Source organism: Solea solea, chromosome 20 (genome assembly GCF_958295425.1).
Source record: "Solea solea chromosome 20, fSolSol10.1, whole genome shotgun sequence".
Lineage (NCBI taxonomy): Eukaryota > Metazoa > Chordata > Actinopteri > Pleuronectiformes > Soleidae > Solea > Solea solea.
The window spans coordinates 19,569,844-19,590,135 of NC_081153.1; the positions used below are offsets into that span (position 1 = coordinate 19,569,844).

Consider the following 20,292-nt stretch of genomic DNA (forward strand, 5'->3'; position numbering starts at 1 on the left):
CCGAAAAACAGAAAGAGAAACCTAATCATCAAAACCCCATCTTGACTGATTTTTTCCTGACTCCTGGATATTGAAAATCCCACTGAATGTAGTTGAGGATTATCTCAACACTTAACTTTTTGAAACCATAATCTTCACATAGTGTCTTTTCACTTGTGTTTCACACACTTCACTTTCCTGAGGCTTCATTTGATTCAAACGCCGTCTTTGAATCTTTCACACTTGGCGACTGCACACCGCTGACCAATTAAACTTGATTGGCTACCAGTTACAAAACTTGTTGGTGATGCGATGATTGGGCTGAAAATCACGTTTTAATCAGGCTTCAGTCGGTTTGACTACAAAAGATTCCAAAAACAACATCACTGACAACAGATTTAACTGCAGAATGACTCATTGTAGGAATATTATGATTTATTGTGTTGCAACTAACAATTTATTTTCATAATCGATTAATCAACTACTCGTTTGGTCTGTAAAATGTCAGAAAATGTTGAAAATTGTCGATCAGTGTTAAACAAACCTGGAAATGATGATTTTCTCCAATTTCTTGTTTTTGTCCACAAACCAAAATGATTCAGTTTTAATGATCAAACCAGAAAATATTCACATTTAAGAAGCTGAAAAATCAGAAAGCTTATTTTAATTATTAAAAGAAAACACTCAAACTGATTCATCAATTATCAAAGTAATTGACAATTAATTCAGTAGTTGATTAATAATTGAATGCTATCATATAAGGTGATATCAGACCACAGTGAATTGATTATATATCAGGGTTTAGACATTAAAAACTCAAGGACCAAGCCCACACATCATGGCCATGAGTCAGGGTTTGTTTTTACCTTTTAAAGTCAATAATGATTCATTATAGTCCTTAAACTGTGATTAATCTCCAGTTATGTCATAAAACTTGATCAAATCTATATCAGTTGCAGGTTGTTGTTGTTGTTTTGTGTTAATTGTTGTTTTTTCCTTCTTTTTTAATCAGACCGCCAAGAGAAAGCGAGGACACATCAAGAACAAGTTTGTCCTGAGGAAAGGCAAGAAACTACAAAAGAAATAACACCATGGTGCTGATGATGGACTCCTCTAGGAAAACAAACCTCCAACCACCAATGAAGAAGAACACGGCGGGCTGTTTCTGTGGCTCTCGTTCTCCAGAGCGTCTCATTAGAGCGCCCCCATGTGTTGAGGAATTTGAAGTGTCATATCTGGCTCGTTCCAGAACTATTGTCCGTTTTATTCTGAGGACTGCTGTCTTGCTTTTTTCCCCCCTTCTCTCCCTGTTTTTTTGTTTTCTGTAACATTTTTTTAACTTTGTACTTGAATGTGTGGCGAGGTACAGGGCTGCTCTACTCTACTTGGTTTTTGGTGTCTGTTGATTTTTTCGGTACGTGAATTAACTGCTTATCAGTGTGTGTGTGTGTGTGTGTGTGTGTGTGCGGGGGGTTTGGGTGAAAGGGAAGCGAGAGGAAAAATAAGAACATTTGCACCAAAGACCCATCGACCTTGTTCCGCGGCACATGTGGACTTCCTGCTGAGAGTGAGGAGGTTCAGGAGTGAAAGCTGAGGACTCTGTTCCTGACGCGTGTACAGAGGAGAGTATGCGGCATGGAGGAACGTTACCGTCGAGGCACAGTTCATCTGTAATGTTCGTCTTTATTTTTCAACTGATTCGTTAGAGAAAAAAAAAAAAAGAATTGGCCTAATGTGTAAATATGTGATGTAAAGAAAATGTCTAAAAGGATGATAATATATTGGATTTACTGTGGTGATTTTTAAATATGCAGTTTTTTCCTCTTCATTTCTTTACGTGATTGTTTAGTTTTTTTTCTCCTCTCTTCGTTTTTGTACGACAGCAGATAGAACAGTGAATGCAATAACTTGTACAGAGGGGCTCGACATTTCTGTTGAACGAGTGAATGTGAATTATTTTTTTTACAAAGTTCAAACGTTTCTTTTTTCATGGATTGCGTAGATTGTAAATTTCTGCTGCTAGGATTTAAAAGACGGAAGCAAAGCAACTCAGTGTAAAAAGTAGTGATAATAAATGAGGGTCTGAGGGAACTCTCCAGGCGAGCGAGCAAAGCTTTAGTGCCTCATCACTGGTCTTCATCACCTCGTTGATTTGTGTCGGTCTATACCTACGTTCTGTTCAGCTCATCAGCCGCATCGATGCGGGCGGCCTGGGTGCATGGACCGGGCCGAGGCGGGCCGATGCGGTCCGAGCTAGACTGTTGAAATGTGAAGAGGTGTTTAAAGTCAGGGAGGATCTGACTCGGCTCAGAAAACTTCCATCACTGTGTGGAACGTAAAGATGCTCCACACCTGTGTCCCAACCCCACACTGCATGCAAGTCTTAAAAGGTAACGAGTGTGTAGCTAAGTCACGTTGCTGTTGGAACCAACTGTATTAAAAATGTCAAAAAATAGCAAATATCCTATTTCTCAAAGTCCTCTGTGATGTGTTTATGTCTCATCTTTGCCTGAGGAGCAGTTTAAGAAAAAAAAAAAATGAAATTGACTGGAAAAAATAGTCAAAAGGTCAGAACGAGTTCTTTTTCCCCTCATCATTCATTCATGATTATTGGATGATGAAAAAACTCCAACAAAACCATTTATTGAGTAAATCTCGTGTGTTGATGTAAAAAGAAAACAAGCCTTGAATGATGTTTGAGTAATGATTGCTTTAGTTGTGTCGGTGAACTGTTAACATGTGGACTGTGAGTTGGGACACAGCTGTAATCAGCAGTAACATGTGACTTCTGCACTGTTCTTTATCTCCATGTTCCGCTTAGTTCAACACTAAAGGAGTTTCTGTGCGTGCACGCTTGGGCTAATTTGATTTGTTATCAAGTAAATGACACATGAAAAGACTAACATATCATACAGACATTACTTTTTTGTCCCCTCTCATCGGGAAGTGACCGTTTGCTCTCAGAGACGACGCGTCACCATTCCACGGTCACGTTTCAGGCTCTTATGCTCTTTGAGTTCTCATTCATCAGGAGGAGAACATTGAGACTTGCAGTTTGTCACCTTCTATTTTTTGGTTGTTTTTTTTTTAAGAAGGAACAGTGGGAGTTTCCTTTGGTCTGTTAAGTTTCCCGTGTCCCTCAGTCGCTCAGTGCTTCTCTGTCACTCTTGAGTTGGATGCAGTCCCCTCCCCCGCTTCTCTGCTCACCCTCAAAGTTTACATTTTTACATTTGTCGTTCTGTTCGGCCATCTTTAAATATACACTTCAATGAAAACGTGTGTAAGTTGTTGTTATTGACGTCGTCTCCTCATCATTTGGCCGGAGCCGTGTGTTTGCATTGTTTTGTGTTTTTCTTCCTGTGCAGATCTGGATTTTAAAGCTGGGGAAGACCAAGTGGACCGATCTGGATTTTAAAGCAGGGGAAGACCAAGTGGACCACTTGATGGCAGCATTAGCCTTTGAATGAAGATGGTTTCCCTCTGAGTCGGCAACAGTATGTACAGAAAGTGGTGTACTGCACAGTTTGGGAAGCATGCTCTCGTGTGGGTGATGTCATAGTACAACCTTCCTTTGTGTTTTAATTCTTCTTGCTAAAAGCTCCTGAAACACTGTTTCCTCTTGAAACCCAGTGAAGCTTCACCATTGAATAAAATATATTGTTGCTGGTGCCAATCCCAGTCGGCAGTGTACACCCTGGACATGTGACCAGTCCATCACAGGGACAAACAACCATTCAGTCTCACATACACGGTTAATTTAGAGTGTCCAATTTGCCTAATCCCCAAATCTGTATGTTTTTGGACCGTGGGAGGGAACCAGAGAGAAGAACATGCAAACTCCAAGCATAAAGACCTTGTTCCAACCAGGCCGTGAACCCGGGTCTTGCTTCAAAGGCAATATACTTGCAATAAACATGTGAGTATAATCCACTTCTGCCAATAAACCCTCTTAAATGTCACATACTGAACCTTTAATTCCGACAGTTAATCTTAAAATGTGGTATAATTTGATTTCTTATTATTTTCTTTATCCCTGAACACAAATATATTCCATTTATTCTAATTGTGTAACAAAAAATTTTTTATTTACATATTAAGGGTTTGCTGGCTGGAACCACATTTTTGATTGACCAGTTCTGATAAGCATGACTATTAGTATTATTAGTAACTATTAGTAAGTATTATTAACAATACAGCAATTATCATAATGTCTTAATGCATCATTACATCATTATCTCTTTGTTATCGTCTAATTGATTATCTAATTAAAATGTAGGAGTGGCTTAAACTAGCAACTCATTAGTTACAATCATTTTCATTTGTCATAAATTGAAGATAAAATAATTTTACTCAATATTTTGTACACTAGCTTCTTGTATGGGATGTTTTTGTTTCTTTTCATTACTCCAGAATGAGCCTTTTATATTTATTTTTATATCAGAATCCGGGTCAGCTCTACAATGGTGGCCATTTTTGACCACCAGGTTTTTAGAATAGCTTCCAGTTTTACAAACTGAACATCATTAAGTTTTTTAATTTATTACATTAAGATTTAATGTAATAAATGTTCTGAAATTTTACACACCATACCTTTGAATAGGTAGTAATTAGAGCAGAGTTACTGAAGAAATTACTTTTAAAATGTTGTGTCCTTTATTTAACCTTCTGAAGATAGTAGATAGTATCTGCGTTAGCATAATGGCTAGCTTGTATTTAGAAAATCTTGTCAGTGTTTCTCAAACCTGTAAATGATTCTTGTCTTGTCTTGTTTTGTTTTGCTGAAAAAAATCACAAACTTTATTTAATAATGAAGAAAAATCCTCAAACTGTTCTTACTAATCGATTATCAAAATACGAGTCATTGTTTCAGCCCTAGTATAAACTCTTGTTCAGAATTAGGATTAGATAATCCATGCTGAAGTCACTCAGCAGTTTGGATGAAAACACTGAGTTTATAATTCAAAGTGTGTGAAGGTGAAGTTTCAGTGTATTGTACATCATTTTTACAGGAATCATTATGAGCTGAAATCATTTTTAAAAACATACAAGGTCTTTATTCACGGTCAGTCCTTCATTAATCCACAATCACTGTCCACTCGGGTGAGTCTGGATCCTTGTGGACTTAGAAAACTTGTTAGTTTTATGTAAGGCGAGTGTAATAAAACAGGAACAAACTGTGGTAAAGTAACAGGTGACAATTAGTTTTCTCACTTCTGCAGTATATAATAGAATAGAATAGATTAGAATAGAATATGCCATGTACTGTTATGGCTTATAGGCTACAAACTGGCATCTGGTAAATTCACTTGGCTCAAAATACCAATATTACAATACATCAGTAAGTTTAATGGAAACAAGTGTAAAATGTCTGTTCATGACAAATAAGAAACACTAAAAGACCATAAAAACACATTTTCAGCAGAGAACAAGATGAAGTGAATATACTGACATTTTCTCAACTTAAAATGGTTCCTTTGCTTCATTTTAGGGAAACAATTCAATGTGGACATTGTCAACGTAATGCATCAAATATTTACTGTAAAACGGTGAAAAGTACAGTTGCGTGACGATTGCATTTCCTCTCCCGCTACTGCTGCTCCCTGTGATTGCTATTCTGGTAGATTCCTCTCGTCTTCACAGAGGGAACCTTCCAGCAACACACAGATATGAGAGCGAGCCTCATCCATATTCATCACCAGGGGCGACCTAAGGAGAAGCATTAACTGCGTGTGCAGCGGCTGCTTAATTACACAAGTGCCACTGTGAGGGCACAGATAGGGAAACAATTAGAACAATTCACCACAAACAAACCGGCGTTTTTATCTTTAGATGGGAGACGGAAAAAGTGCCTAATGGCTTGAATGTCTGAATGAGAGAGGTAGTAATGGGATGTGGAGGCGTCTCACTCGGTGGGTGACGCGGTGTCACTGGTAACGACGTGACGGCGTTGAATTATAACGGGTAAAACAAAGAGCGCGTCGTGGTGCACAATGTAGCGTACTATCAAAACGTGTCCACATACATTCATAGTGCAGACAAAACAATCAGGACCTCTTAACTTCTAGTAGCTCATCGTTCTGTACTGTATAATAACATAAACACATCATCTAATAGAGTACGCGCTGGATTTGTATCGTATTAAATCTGCTCAGGTGTTTGTTTGTTTGTTTTTTTAATCTTCCTTTAAGCTCTTAGAGACGACCCTGATTGGTAAAAGCCATAGATATAAAATAGTAAAATAATTTCTATGGTAAAAGTGCTTTATAAACAACGTATTATTATAGTACATACTTCCATACAGCTACGCGTATAATGTGTATTAATTAACATTAACGTCCATTGATTGGTAGGAATGCTGCGTGACAAACGGAAAGCTTTCAACCAAAACATGAGAAAAGAAAAGAGAAAACCGGTGGTTAATGTCATTACTGTGCATGTGCAAAAAAGGCCTTGGCAAGGTGAAAAATAGAAATACTCTACTTTGAATATTAATACTATTAACTGTATATAAAAAGTACTTCTGTCCCAAGGTCTTGGTTCATAACAGTGGACATCCCTTTGGCACCTTTTGCTTCTTTGAAGAGTGTGTCCCATAAGGGTTGGTAGTTTGAGTCTGAAGGTCAGTGGAAGACACCGCTGACTCCCACTTTGACCCCCTGACCCCCGTCCTCGGCGCGTGGAGGCGGGGTCTCGGTCGTCGGGGCGCAGAGTCGCTCTGCCGTCAGGTCGACTTCCACAGTGGGTTGTTGTAGATCCAACCGTCGCCCTGGAAATGAGATGTTTATTAACATAGATGAACACATGAACAGTGCTGAGTCATTTAGGCAGATGATCAGTTACAGTTTCATTGTTTTGGAGCTCCTGATGAAGATCACCTGGTACAGCAGGGACTCTGAAGCTCCAGTTCTTTCATTCCACAGCCTGTTCTCTCAATAAAGGCTGAACAATGACAAAGAATGTTTGTATGATCTTGTTTGATGTTGGTTTGGGTCGATTAAGAGTTTTGGATTGGAGTTTGTTTATGTCAGTGATGGTTTAGTTGGTTTGGGTTGGTTAGTTAGAACATCAGCGTTGACAGACATGTTCTCTGAGCACTTTGTAATGTTCTTTATTTCCTTGTAGCATGCACTATTAGGGCTTAATCGTCAACTATTTTGATCATTGATTAATCGTTTGTTGGAGTGTTTTTTTTAATAATTGAAACAAGCTTTCATATTTTGCAGATAATTAAAATGTGAGTATTCTCTGGTTTCTTTGCTCCATATAACAAAGAAATCATCATGTCCAGGTTTGACAAACACTGATCAAGGTTTTTCATCATTTCATGGACCAAACAAAAAATAATGAACAAATGAATGAAGCTGCAGCCCTATTCACTATTTAAAACTCTGATGTCTGCAGAGGCTTGAGCTTTATTTTCAGAGCTGGAGTCATTTCCACCGGCACTGACATCACAATTAAGTTGAAAGCACTTGTTTTTTACTTTTATGTCTCAAACATCAACTCTGTGGTTATGTTTAGTTCCTGAAACCTTTGGGTTAATGTTGGTTAATGTCAAGAAAAACAACCAAAGTGAGACGATGTGTGCTGTGCTGTACCTCTTTAGTGAAGTATTTGGGTGTCCAGGGTTTGTTATCAGCTGTCCTCTTCCTCTCCTCCGCTCTCTGTCGCTCCTCCAGCTTGTGTTTGTGCTCCGTGGCCTCATCGATGTTTCCTTCCTTCAGGGATTTGGTGACGTGTTGCCATAACAACCTAAAAAAGCACCACAGGTAAGAAAACGTCATCTGTTGAACCTGTTGAAACCTTTTCGTTTCATTTATAAACTCAGTTGGAGGTGCGTGGTTGACCTGGACTCGGTCCACCCCTGTTGTTCCTCTGGTCGGAGCTTCTTCCTGGTGACTGGGAGCTTGGTGGTGTCGATCACTTTGGTTTCCCCGCTGCTGTAGGTGAACTCCAGCGTGCCGTTCCACTCGCCCTGTGCTTTACACACAATGGTGTTGGTCGGGTTGTGTTTGACCTCCGCCGTCACTCTGCGTTGACAAAACAGAGTTTAAGAATCTGATCTCCTTCAGTCACTGAAAACTTCAGCCGCTCCAACTAACTTTGTTATTACTTTCATGCTGTGTCACGCTTTACTGTATTTTATTATTGTTTTACGGCACCGGAAATATTTTAGAAAATGTCACACTGCTGCTCCTAAATCACAAACTCATGCTTTGGAAAGCATTTATTTAAAGCAGTCTTGTGTCTCCTCCAAGCTTCAGGTTCTCTACCAGAGGCTCCCAGAGGAATATTTTTGAACATTAATAACTCTGTGAACGTCATGGCTGCACACACACACACTCACCTGTGCACCTTCCCTCCGTAGAATGGCTTGGTGTGGAAGGTGACGGTGGCCGAGTAGCCGCTCTTGACGCAGCTGATGGACACTTTGCCCCCCAGCTCCACCCAGGGAACGGTGAGGATGGAGCGGGCGTAGGCACAAGGCAACGTGAAGACGTACTCCTCATCGTGCTCCAGGAGACACAGGACTCCTGAGTGGACAGAGGACGGAAAGGTGAGAGGAGTTTAACAAACACAAACAACCCTCATGTGGAGGATACAGTGGTAACAATGAGTGAGTGAGTGGTGGTCCTGGACCAACTTCACCAGGAGGGGGCAGACTGGGGCCACTGTTTTTGTCACAGGAGTTAATGTAAGTGTTTGGAACTGTAGTTACTCTATAAATGAGCAGATCCATCTATGGATGAACCATTTTAAAGACGTGTTGAACATGACACAAGCTTGTCACACAAAGACGGAAAGGAGATGCTCATTTTGTGCCAGTTGCACCAGGCGACCCACATCCTGCAAAGAATTTACGTAATTTTCTCCCAAGTTGAAATATTTGAGCTGCAATGAATATTTATACACGTGGTGAATGTAGGTGACGTTTAGATTCTTCCAACATCCTGACGTTAGTGCTGTGTGGGCACGACCAGGAGGAGGGAGAGGGAAACTAAGCACAGAAGTTAATAAGAACACAAACTGTCAGTTGTGGTTTATTCCTAACAAGGTTAGAATAGTTTAGTTTTGATTTCGTTTTGACTTTTTTTTTTTATATATATAGTTTTAATTTGTCTGTAGAACGGGTTTCCTGTTGGGCCCCCTGTAGAACAGCCCCTGTGCCAACACACAAACTCTTTAATGTTGTGGTCTCATCTGTGCCTGGTATGTAGATTTTCCAAAATGCACTTTTAAAACTTACAGAAGCAGCAGAAATGACTATAAATGTGACACCTACACATTTTATAAAGTTCTTAAATACTATTTACATACTTCTCCATACTTTTCTCTTCCCGTCGTTCTGATACAAGTTCAGTTTTGTTTCATCAGTCCAGAGAATCTTTTTCCAGAACTCTGCAGATTTGTTTAGATATTTTCTAGCTAATTCTATTCCAGCCTTGTTGTAAACCCTCTCTATTCTTTAACAATGACACGTCGACCTCCCTGTGTGTGTCCTTGACTTGACTTCTTATCTTCACCATCAGAATAATTCTGCAATCATCACTTTCCATGTCTTCAGTGGTCTTCCAGGTCTCTTGGTTTTATTCCTTCTTGTTAAGAATGTACCAAATGGTTGATTTTTGAAATCTCTCTGATAGGTTTCTTTGGTTTTCTCAGTCAAATGATGATCTTCTTCATTTGCATTGACAACTCCTTGGAACTCCTGGAAAATGAAAAGCCGCTAAATGCAAATTCAACCCTTGCAGTCAGCTGCAGACTCTCATCTGCCTGGTCTGTGCAGTTTTGTTTCTATAATGACAACAAAGACGATTTCCATTTCCATTTCCGAATAGTGAGGTAACAGGCCATGGAACTGCTTTTAATTATATTGTCCAATTGTTTCTGAGCCCCTGAAAATGGACAATAACTTACAATCCTTGTTCTGCCCAGACATCTTGATTGTTTCATTCCATAGTCATTGTGCTGGTGTACAGAGGCAAAAAGGACAGAAACTGTCTCTTATGTCTCTATATGAGTGTTTCGACTGTGTCACATCTATTTTTAAGCATGTTCAGTTCATGTATCCTCTGGGAGCAGGAATCTCCTCTATGACAAGCCATTACACTCACACGTTCATGATGCACTGTAAATCATGGCGAGTGTCAGTCATAAACAACAACAACAACAACAACAACAACAACACGTCTCCTATTTCCTTCAGCTCGTCACATGCTCGTGAATAGTTTCCCGTTCTTCATTCACTAAAAACACAAACACACACACATGGTGACAGAAGACGACTTGTGCAGCCGTGTTTCACCACTTCGTTGCCCGTGGGGACGAAAGTGCACGTGGCACCGCTGTGGTTAGATTATGACACGCGATACAAAGATAAACCTATTCAGAGTCTCAACAAACACCCTGAGGGCGTTATATGACCCTGAATAGGATTCAATTTGCTCTGGTGTGTAGGGAGCACCTGGGCGATTACCATTCATTAGTGAGCAGGTCTGCTGCACTGTAGGAGCAACATTTAGGTCTAGATGAAGCTTGTGCTGTGTGTGAGCCAGTGATGGAACAACCAAGTCAGAAGGAAACGTGGAGCGGAGCAGTGGAGCGTAATAATAAGAGACAGGATGACGGATAAGTGTGCAGTCAGTCTGTGACAGCCAGCATCTCAGAGGCAGCCCGGAGCAACCGCTCATTTACGGCGTCATGCAGTTCAAAAAACATCTACATCCAGCTGCTGTCTGTCTACCAATCAGCACATTCATAAGAATACAGCTGCAAAAAAAAAAACACTACAGCAATCACTTTTTTCTGTGGTGAAGGTCGCCATGTTCTCTAATGGCCAATGCACAAAGTGCTGCATAGCAACAGGAAGTTAGAAGTACAGTGTAAAACTATGTACTGTCAGCTTCACAATAAACAAACAGACCAGGCCTGATAACTGATACTGATAAATATAAGTTTTCCCCTGCGCCCAAAAGTGGAATTAACATATTTTTCATACTCATGTTGCAGCATATGTAGATATAAAATGTCTTCACTGTGTACAATAAGATAATAAAATAAATATATACATTTTATTTTATTATAAAAAATAAAATAATAATTGGAAATTGCGCAAGATAAGAAGTAATATCAGGGGATAAAAGATAATATCATGCAAACAGCAAACAAATGAGACTTTTGTCCAATATTTGCAGAGCAACATGAGAAACATCATCAGATCAAACCTCACATAGTTTTTAATCTTTTTCATTGTAATTTATTTTTTAACCTAATTTTACCTAGTTAACTTTTTTTCCCACTTTATTTTAACAGTCTGTTTTGACTCTCCTTGTCATCAACTGTTTGTCTCTTTAATAAAGTGAACCTGACACACATTTACACATGCAAGTGTAGTTTACCTACTAATACTCAATCAAGCGACTAATTGTCAACTAATCTATGATACGAGGTTTACTTGAATGTATCCTGTGTTGATCCTGTTAACCTGTTAGATAGAAGACACTGACACAGTCTACAGAGAAGTAGTTAACCCTCAGGGTCAGGGTTAGGATCCGTGCCACAGGTGCACTCTGGGTAAACTGCCGCAGGAATAATACACAGCTCCTTATATAGACATCCTGGGGGTGTTAGTTTATAGGTCACATCTTCAGGCTTTATAAAAATGCATTTTTTCGTCTTCTTATGTGTTGTTGACTCAAAGTTAGGATTCATTTTAAATCTCAGGAAAAGTGATAATTGTGCAAAAGTAGTTAATTGTACAAAATAGTTCCTAAAAATGAGCCAAGCAAACTTTGAACTGTGACCTATTTTCAATACCTCAGTACCTATTTTTAGTACTTTTTGCCCAGGTGTGTTTATATAGTTGGTGAAAATGAAAAGAAATCAGATTTCCTATAGGTTGTGCTGGAAAATAAACGATATAAGAAACCCTATATATCACAGTGTGTGTTCTAAGGGTTAAATGATGTAGAATAACACTGCAAAAATACAATTTACAGACAACAGGCACTTTTGTATCAGGTTGAGGTTAGACACACTTGTATGTCACTTATCAGTTGAACAAGTGTCAACTGATTATCTGTTGTCATGACACTGAAAACCTGTTGATTACTCACAGAGAGTCAACAATGGACTCTCAAAATAAAGTGTTCCACTAAATAAAATGGCGTTTTCTCAAAGGAAATCTCAAGTATTTTCTCTATTTTGTATTTGTCGTCATCCATCGTCATGTCTGACTCACCTTCTCCCACCATGGACACTCCTATAGACATGCCCATGAACTTGCTCTTGGTCCATACATGAGCGCTGACGCACATCCGCCTCTCCTGACACTCGCAGTAAAACCCTGACACCGGTGGATGATGGGAAACCTGCTCGGCCACATATCGGACTCTGTAGCATCCTCCCGGTGACTCGTCCCCCTGCTGCGCGTTGTTGGCGCCCCTGCTCGGCTCCCACGTCGACCCCTGGTTAGATCTCACCAGAGGTTTGACTTTGTCCCGAGGCACTTCCCATGAACAGTGGAAGGTCTCGCCCAGCACGGGATTGTAGGGCTTCTTGGCCACCGCTCCTTTCCGGCCCTCGTGGAAGGCGGTCAGATAATACTCCACAAAGCGGACGATTCTGTCCTCTGCTGTGGCCCCAGCTGTGATTGACAGGAACATATCGGGGTGGGCCATGAAGTTGGCGTACATCTCCAGCAGTGATCGCTTTTCCAAAATGAAGGTGGGTAACACCACCTATGACGAGGTAAAAAAAAAAAAAACATGATGAGATTAATCATGGAAACATTATCCACACATGTTTTCTGAACTTTGTGTTTTTTTCCTCTCCGTACCCGTGTGAGGTCCATGCCCAGTTTGAGCTGGGAGAGCAGGTGGAGGATGATGCTCCGCTGGTCGTCCAGGACGCCCAGGTCCTCCTCATCGTTGTCCTCTGTATCGGTCACCTCCTCAGTGGGGCTGATGTCCTCGAGCCCCGGGTGGTGCTGCGACCACGTGAAGAGAGGAGACGTTTAATGAGGGAACATGTTAGTAAGAGCAGGATTGTGTCTCATTAATGGTTTCTCACACGCACAAACCACTATGTTATAGCCAATTAGGTAAGGGAATTCAGAACAGCTTCTGATTATTAAATATCTTTTAACAAGTCTTACTCTTGAACTAAAGAGAAACTTATCTGTAATCAGTTGTATTGCATAATGCAAATGTGATATAATCAGCCAACAAACTAATAAAAATACTTCTATTTAACAAATAATACACATGCATTGTCTTATTTATCATTATATTTAAGATGCTTGCAATGACCAATACAGTGATTATAAAGATAATATTTTTTATTGAATTACAAAACTTTAATTTATAGTTATTTTGTAGTAAATTCCAAAATATCATGCCTTAGTTACAGGTCTTTGTTCCTGATTAGAGTCTGTATGTATATGTGTATGTATATGTATATATATATGTATGTATATGTATATATGTATGTATATGTATATGTATATATTTGTATGTATATATATGTGTATGTATATGTATATATGTATATGTATATGTATATATATGTGTATGTATATATATATATATATATATATATATATATATACACAGTATGTATATTTGTATGTATATATATATATGTATGTATGTATATGTATATATATATATATATATATATATATATAGGTCGGACTCTAATCTAACCAGGCTTCTAAGAATTATGAAAAGAAAATGTCCTTCCACTAGAAACACATGTTTCTTGTTTTTTGTATTTATGTTCACCAATATAAAAACATTTACTTAACATTAAATACAGAACATACACTGTACATCGTCATATTTATCATTATTTTTTAGTTGTCTGCCCCAATTGATTCAAGGTTTATAAAGATAGTAGTTCTATTGAATTCCTAGACATTTGTTTGAAGTTGTTATTTTGTAGTAAATGTTATAGTAAATTCCAAAATGTCATGCTTTAGATACTTTGTTTCAAGACTGATAATCACTCCTTAGAAGAAGAATATAATTTTTATTACATTGATTGTTATGTAATGTAAAACTCTAATATTTGGCCTTATAAAGATTATGAAATGAAAATGGCCTTCCAGTAGAACCTGTGAAAAGGGAGCAACAGCTAAAAATAGCCCACGTCATTTCTATATCATTATATCTGTCTCACCACTCTGCATATTTTCTCTGCTACAACCTTTGAAATGTGTCCTGTCACCAGGAAAAGGCCAAAAGGAGGCGGATGAAGCCGTTGACTTCCACCAACATCCAACTGTCATTACTAATGATAAGGTCTCCCAACTCATTTAGAGGCGAGCAGAGGACCTGTTTCAGAAGAAGCCTATAAATACCAAAGGACACAACCTCATTTACTTGACACTGCAGCTCCTTCACACTCCTTCATTCAGCCGCGTTGTCCAGTCTTTCAGGACATTTCCAGTATTCCGTGTGTCTCTGAGCAGCACCAGAGACTATGTGGGTATTGATGTGCACAATGTCTCCATTGGGCCAAGCAGAGAAGCTGTGTCCTCCATTTGTGTTCTAGTATTCAACAGGAAATGGATCTACTGGAGGTTATAGAGGAGCAGATGCTCTTTGATATCTCACACAGTAACTTGGGGCAGGAAGGAAGAAAACACAAGAAAGAGGTCGATGTATTATGCAGAAAGTGCTCTCAAGCCTATGGGCAACAACAACTCTCTGTTGTCTCCCATCCACCCCACTGCTCTTTATCCTCCTTCTTTTATCTACGACTATGTGTAATTACAATCATCCTCTCTCCATCATCTTGATATAACAACTTCTCCTGCAGAGATGAAACTCCTGGCAGCATAATTGCACATGTGGCCCTGCAGATTCCCAGGACATGAGTGCCTGCCTGTTACCTGAATATTTCATTCGATGCATACATGCATGTCAAAGGCTGCACTCCCTCTCACACATATAATCAGTCACTCGCCGGGGAACATGCTTGAACACACATGCAGAGGGCTGGGAGTGAAGTAGATGTGAGATGGAAAAGAGAAGGAGGCAGAGGGCGGTCTGTTATGATTTCAGCGGTTCGAACTAATTAAAGAGGTTCTTGGCAGCGACAGGAAATTACTGCCAGGGTCAGAACATCTCTGTACAAAACCCTCCTGAGGAGATTATTGGTGGCTATCATTAGCTCAGACCTTTTAATGTGGTTTAACTTCAGGAATATGTGTCCCACATGATAAATGTAAGCAAGTGTAAGAAAAGAAACTAGCAATATTTAAATTTCAAATAATATTGATGATATGATAAGAAATCTTCCCCTTTCACGTGATGTTGTTGTTAGCCTAGCACACTGATGCTAACACTAACTTTAGCCATTAAAGCGTGTCACTAAATCAGCATTTATTTTAAATTCATAGTCATAAACATGTGAAATTACAACACTCTAATGTAATAGTCACTGCTGTAATAATAATAATAAAAAAATAAACAGATGAGAAGGGTTAACTAATATCTAAGCTAGGTTAGCCAAATGCTAAAAAACACTTACAGGAACCAATTTTACTTTTTAAACATAATACAAAAGTTGTAATGGCTGGAATGATAACAAAAAATAAATGAGTCATCTAGTAATCATATATAAAGTATGAAGTAAAACTGTACAGTATATAATACTAATTATGCTAATAATAATGCTTTTATGTGTACACATAAATATGTTTCAACTTTGGCAAATAGACAACTTCATATGTATGATGCTGCTTAGATTTATTCATAATATACTTGGATACATGACATGATATAAGAATTTATCAGTTTATTTATCTTCTTTGATGCGAAGAGAAGCTGTTTACTTTCAAATCAATGAGGAGTAACACCAAAATGCCACACTGCAGAATTATTGTGAAGCACAGGGCATCTCAGCTTCAGTTTACTTCAAAAAAGGAAGAATGACACCAGTCTTACAGTATAACTGATGTTTAAAATACTACATATATTGTACAGTGCGACAAAAGGTTGTTTCTCTTTGTTGAAGAGCTTACATTTGTCCATTTAAACAATAACTTTTGCACATGCTGACAAATGTTTTCCACAGGTTTCCTTTATAATTAATGAAGTCAACAAAGAGCCGCGGTGTTTGAGGAAAACTAAATTACCATTTCACATCAGTGATGCACCCACAGGCTGCAAGTACACTATTATTCACCCCATAAACAGACACCACAGAGACAAAACAGTGGAAGTAAGGATGCGCACACACACACACACACACACACAGACACAGACGTCAGCTTGTAAAGACTCACACTGCTGTGCTGTGTAGCTACAGGCTTGACCTGCATAAAACTGGATCTCATCTCCAAGAGGGATTTAAAGAAAAAAGAAAAAAAGTGAACAACAGAAAATCCAGCACGAGGAGGGAAGTTACAGCTTCTGGCTTCACAAACAGGACCAAAGCTGCACAGGGTGAGAGCCAGTGTGAAGTCTAATTAAAGAGGTGTGATCTCAAAGGAAAACCTGTCTTTTGAAGAGTTTAAAGCTCCAACAGGCACAGCAGACAAAAACAAACTGCAGCTTTAATGGAGTCTGGGGTCTTGTTAGAGACAATGTGTGAGTTTTCTGCTGTGCATGACTCGCAGAGTAAGTCCCTCCTCTCTGCCCACCATCCAGGAGGAAGAAAGAGAAGCTCCCAGTCCTGGTGACGTATCCATCTCCATCCTCCTATCACTCCTCTCCCATGATCCCCTATACATCTCTTTCCATTTTTACCTCCTCCTCCTCCTCATCACTCTCCCTCTCTCTCCCCCTCCTGTCCTCCTCTCACACAGCTTCCCCTCCATTTACATCTCAACTCTTCCTCCACCTCCACAGCACACACTAGTTTATTTATTTATATATTTTCATCATGGTAGAATAAAATAATTAAATAAAGAAAAGAAAGGAAATCCACATGGTGAATTTAGACATGTATCATCTTTATCCTGTATACTGTTATTATATCTCTTCTAAAAGTCTGATATCTCTCTTTACTGCATAAGGTGTGTGTGTGTGTGTATGTCAGCTTTCTTTATTACTTTTCTACTGTGTGACACACGTGCTACAGAACACACTCTCTGAAGGGTTTTCTTTTTGCCATCCCTCTCTGCCGTTGCTCAAACTTCCTCCTTTTTCTGTCTCTCCTTTCCCCCTCTTCTCTTTTCAGGCCTGACACTCTTCCCTTTTAATTGACTTCCACCTTGTGTTTGATTCATTCTCTTCCTCTCTTCCTCTCTTCCTCCGCCCTCGCGCTGACATCTGTGTCATTGTTTCTTTCATTCACCAACCACCCCCCCCCCTCCCTCTCGTCTCCTCATTATATCACACCATCCGCTATTCTCTTTCATCGTCATCTCTCTCTCTTTAGCTGTCTCCTCATCCATCTGCATGGCTCACACTCCCCCCCCCCCCTTCTTTTCTGAGTCTGTGACGCTCTCTCTAAGCACCAGGGGAGAGTGTGGGTGGTTAGAGGAAGCTCAGTCTGAGAAAACTCCCTTTTAAAGAGATTTCCTTTTCCTTCTCAGCTTAAACAGTTTTAAATTAGGCTTAACATCAAACCTGAAGCCAACTTTTATCACTGCCCAATAAACTGGACAGATCTCAGTCCGTATTTTATTTATAGAAATATGCCTTTTTTATATAGTGAAATTCTTTTTTTCATTAGCTACCAGGTCGTCATGTGACTTTCTGAATAATAAAACTTGAATCACTTCCTGAGACGAACAGGAAATGTCTATTTCTCTTTGATTTAAGTGCTTTTTATATTTACGGGAATGTTTTGTAATTCAAGTCATTTCACATGAATAATAATGATCAAGAAAAAAGCTCTGACGCCATGTGACCTACAAACCATTGGCCAATTTAATTACTAGTATTGGAATTTAGTGATTATTTTTAGTGCTACTCATTTGATTACAAATACTTAAAAAAAAACACATTTTATAATCTCTTTCATGTCATGTGACCCAGTGATTACAGACCAATAGAAAATTGGATTACCACCCTGAATGATATATGTCCTTGTATTTGATTTGAGCACTTCTTGAACTTTATATCAATATTTTTAATATCAAGATTAACTTTAGAAAATCTAAGCTTTTTCACTGACTCCAATCAGATGTCAAATTGTTTTTATGTTTACTCTTTAAATGACACTTTTTGTTTTCTGTTGTTTTTCAAAAGCTCCAGACATTTTCATAAACTGTAACTACAAAATTACAAATCTTAATCTTAATATACCACACCAAAGCAAAGACAAAAATAGCATTTAAAAGCAGTCCGAACTAACACATGAATAAAACAGAGGTAGAAAATGACCATGAATGAGAAAGTGGATCAACACTGAGCCACATTCAGAATCAGACTCCTCAAATCTCTCCCACTCCCCCCCCAAAAAATGAGGTAAGTGGAGCTGAGATGTTGAGTTTCAATGCTTCATATGTAAATGAGCATCAGTGCAGCTTCTAATGTGAGGATACCAAATACAGCCGACGCAGATTTGCTGCTTAGACGCACACTAACACAGACACACACTAACAACAGGATTAAAGACACAAATTCACACACATTCACATTCACCTACTGTTGGTTAAAACCATGAAACATGGACCTCACAGACAAAAACTGTGCTTTTAATGGAGATGCACTGAATAAGTTCAGCAGAGAACTCTGCTGCCCTCTGCTGGTGAACCGAAACAAAACCTCTGAGCAGGAAAGAGGAGAAGTAGCACAACTGTGTTATTGTTACACTGCAATATGTTTTGTGTGTCTTTACTAACATGATCGTTATTTGACGAGGTCTATTTTCCACTCCTGGGTTAAATTATTTAAAGTTTCTTCTTTACTTTTCCTCGTCAGATTGTCTTTTAAGAGCTTTTTATTCCTCTTATCAAATCAAGAATCAGGGGACGGAGGTTGTCAAATGCTGTAAAGATCATGGAGTCTCCGGTGGCCACCCTTTGTTTTATATATAGAATAGACTGATGAGACATAACAAGAGCCTAGATACTGTTATTTTTCATATTGATTTCACAAATCAGTCCTAAACTGCTTACAAAACACTTCTTTAAACCCTTTAAAAAACCCTCAGTCTTCCTGTAGGTGTTTCCCTTGTTTACAGATGTGACTCTCTCTCTCTCTTATATCCGTATTATTTCAGTGGGCAGGTGTAATATGTGGCAGGGGATCGAGCTGGTTCTGTTCCAAACGTGTAAAACTCCCCTGATCTTTGCCGGCATCAGCAGTTTCTCCTCCGTCTTCCCACAGAGACGACGTGGAACCTCGTGTTCATACTCTCTCGTTAGCTGCATACTAGCACAGAATATCAAACACAGCGGTGCTGCTGCATAATTCAAACAGAATGGTTGTTTGTTTTTTTTTATTCTGGGCTAATGCACTTTCCTCCCTTTGCTTTCAAGACTGCTCATGAGATTACGGGGGGAAAATGGTGAAGTGGAAAACGGCCAGGATTACATAACGAAGATTAGATGAAGTCCTGACCTTGAGTTTCCACCGTGATGGACAACATTGTCCATCACTTAGTGTCGTCATAGTGACACCTGAGCAACAAATGCAATACAATTTCATTTAAAGATATTATGTATGTAAATTGGTCCCTGTATGTGTCCGTGTGATGGACTGGTGATCTGACCCCCGCCTGTCGCCCTATGTCAGCTGACCCACGACCCTCATGTGGAGGATAAAGCGATATAAGATGGATATAATTATGTGACATATATCTAAAAACAAGACAAAACACTCTTTAAATCTCTTAGAAATACACATTTCTGTTTAAAGTAATATTCGGTATACACTATACACATATAAAATGACATTGCATTCATATATGTATTATAAATACATGAGTGACATCATGTATCACGACTACTTACAGCTGTTTGCTGCACATTCTGCAGCCAAATCTCAGGGAAACCAAGTGAAACTATTCCCATAATCCCTGTGCTGCTTCCTAATGTCGTCAAACTAGTTTTTTTTATTATTAATGTTATGATTAAGAGCCCCCTAGTGGCAGAAATGACAGACAGATTACCAAGATGAAGTGACTGTGACTCAGATTTGCAATCAGATCTGTGTCACCTCTGGTCCTGGATCAGATCTAGATCTGATATGTGCAACATGAATGAGAACAGTCACATCAGAGAGCTGCTGTAAGCCTACATGCATGCACTGAGTTCACGTCAGTGACCTGCACTGCAGAAGCACAGCAACATCTGAACAACAATGGAGAACAATAATATCGTCCTCTAAAGATAAAAATAATCACTGCAAT

General features: G+C 39.1%; 2 protein-coding genes across 4 annotated transcripts in view; one reads left to right on the forward strand and one right to left on the reverse strand.

The window, feature by feature from the left end:
- Positions 1 to 3,254, forward strand: part of LOC131447930 (dolichyl-diphosphooligosaccharide--protein glycosyltransferase subunit STT3B) — a 75,998-nt gene extending 72,744 nt beyond the window's left edge. For both annotated transcript variants that reach the window (XM_058620031.1, XM_058620032.1), the window contains one exon: positions 992 to 3,254. In XM_058620031.1, the coding sequence (XP_058476014.1) occupies positions 992 to 1,066 (75 nt within the window). In that variant the 3' untranslated portion in view covers positions 1,067 to 3,254. The remainder of the gene's footprint in view (positions 1 to 991) is intronic.
- Positions 3,255 to 4,840: 1,586 nt separating this feature from the next.
- Positions 4,841 to 20,292, reverse strand: part of LOC131447931 (oxysterol-binding protein-related protein 10) — an 88,064-nt gene continuing 72,612 nt past the window's right edge. Inside the window, exons 7-12 of one of the 2 annotated variants that reach the window (XM_058620034.1) lie at positions 12,818 to 12,967; positions 12,221 to 12,719; positions 8,327 to 8,513; positions 7,827 to 8,009; positions 7,578 to 7,731; positions 4,841 to 6,745 (exon numbers count right to left, since the gene is read on the reverse strand). In XM_058620034.1, coding sequence (XP_058476017.1) covers positions 6,701 to 6,745; positions 7,578 to 7,731; positions 7,827 to 8,009; positions 8,327 to 8,513; positions 12,221 to 12,719; positions 12,818 to 12,967 — 1,218 coding nt within the window. In that variant the 3' untranslated portion in view covers positions 4,841 to 6,700. The remainder of the gene's footprint in view (positions 6,746 to 7,577; positions 7,732 to 7,826; positions 8,010 to 8,326; positions 8,514 to 12,220; positions 12,720 to 12,817; positions 12,968 to 20,292) is intronic. The other variant, XM_058620033.1, reaches the window with a different exon arrangement.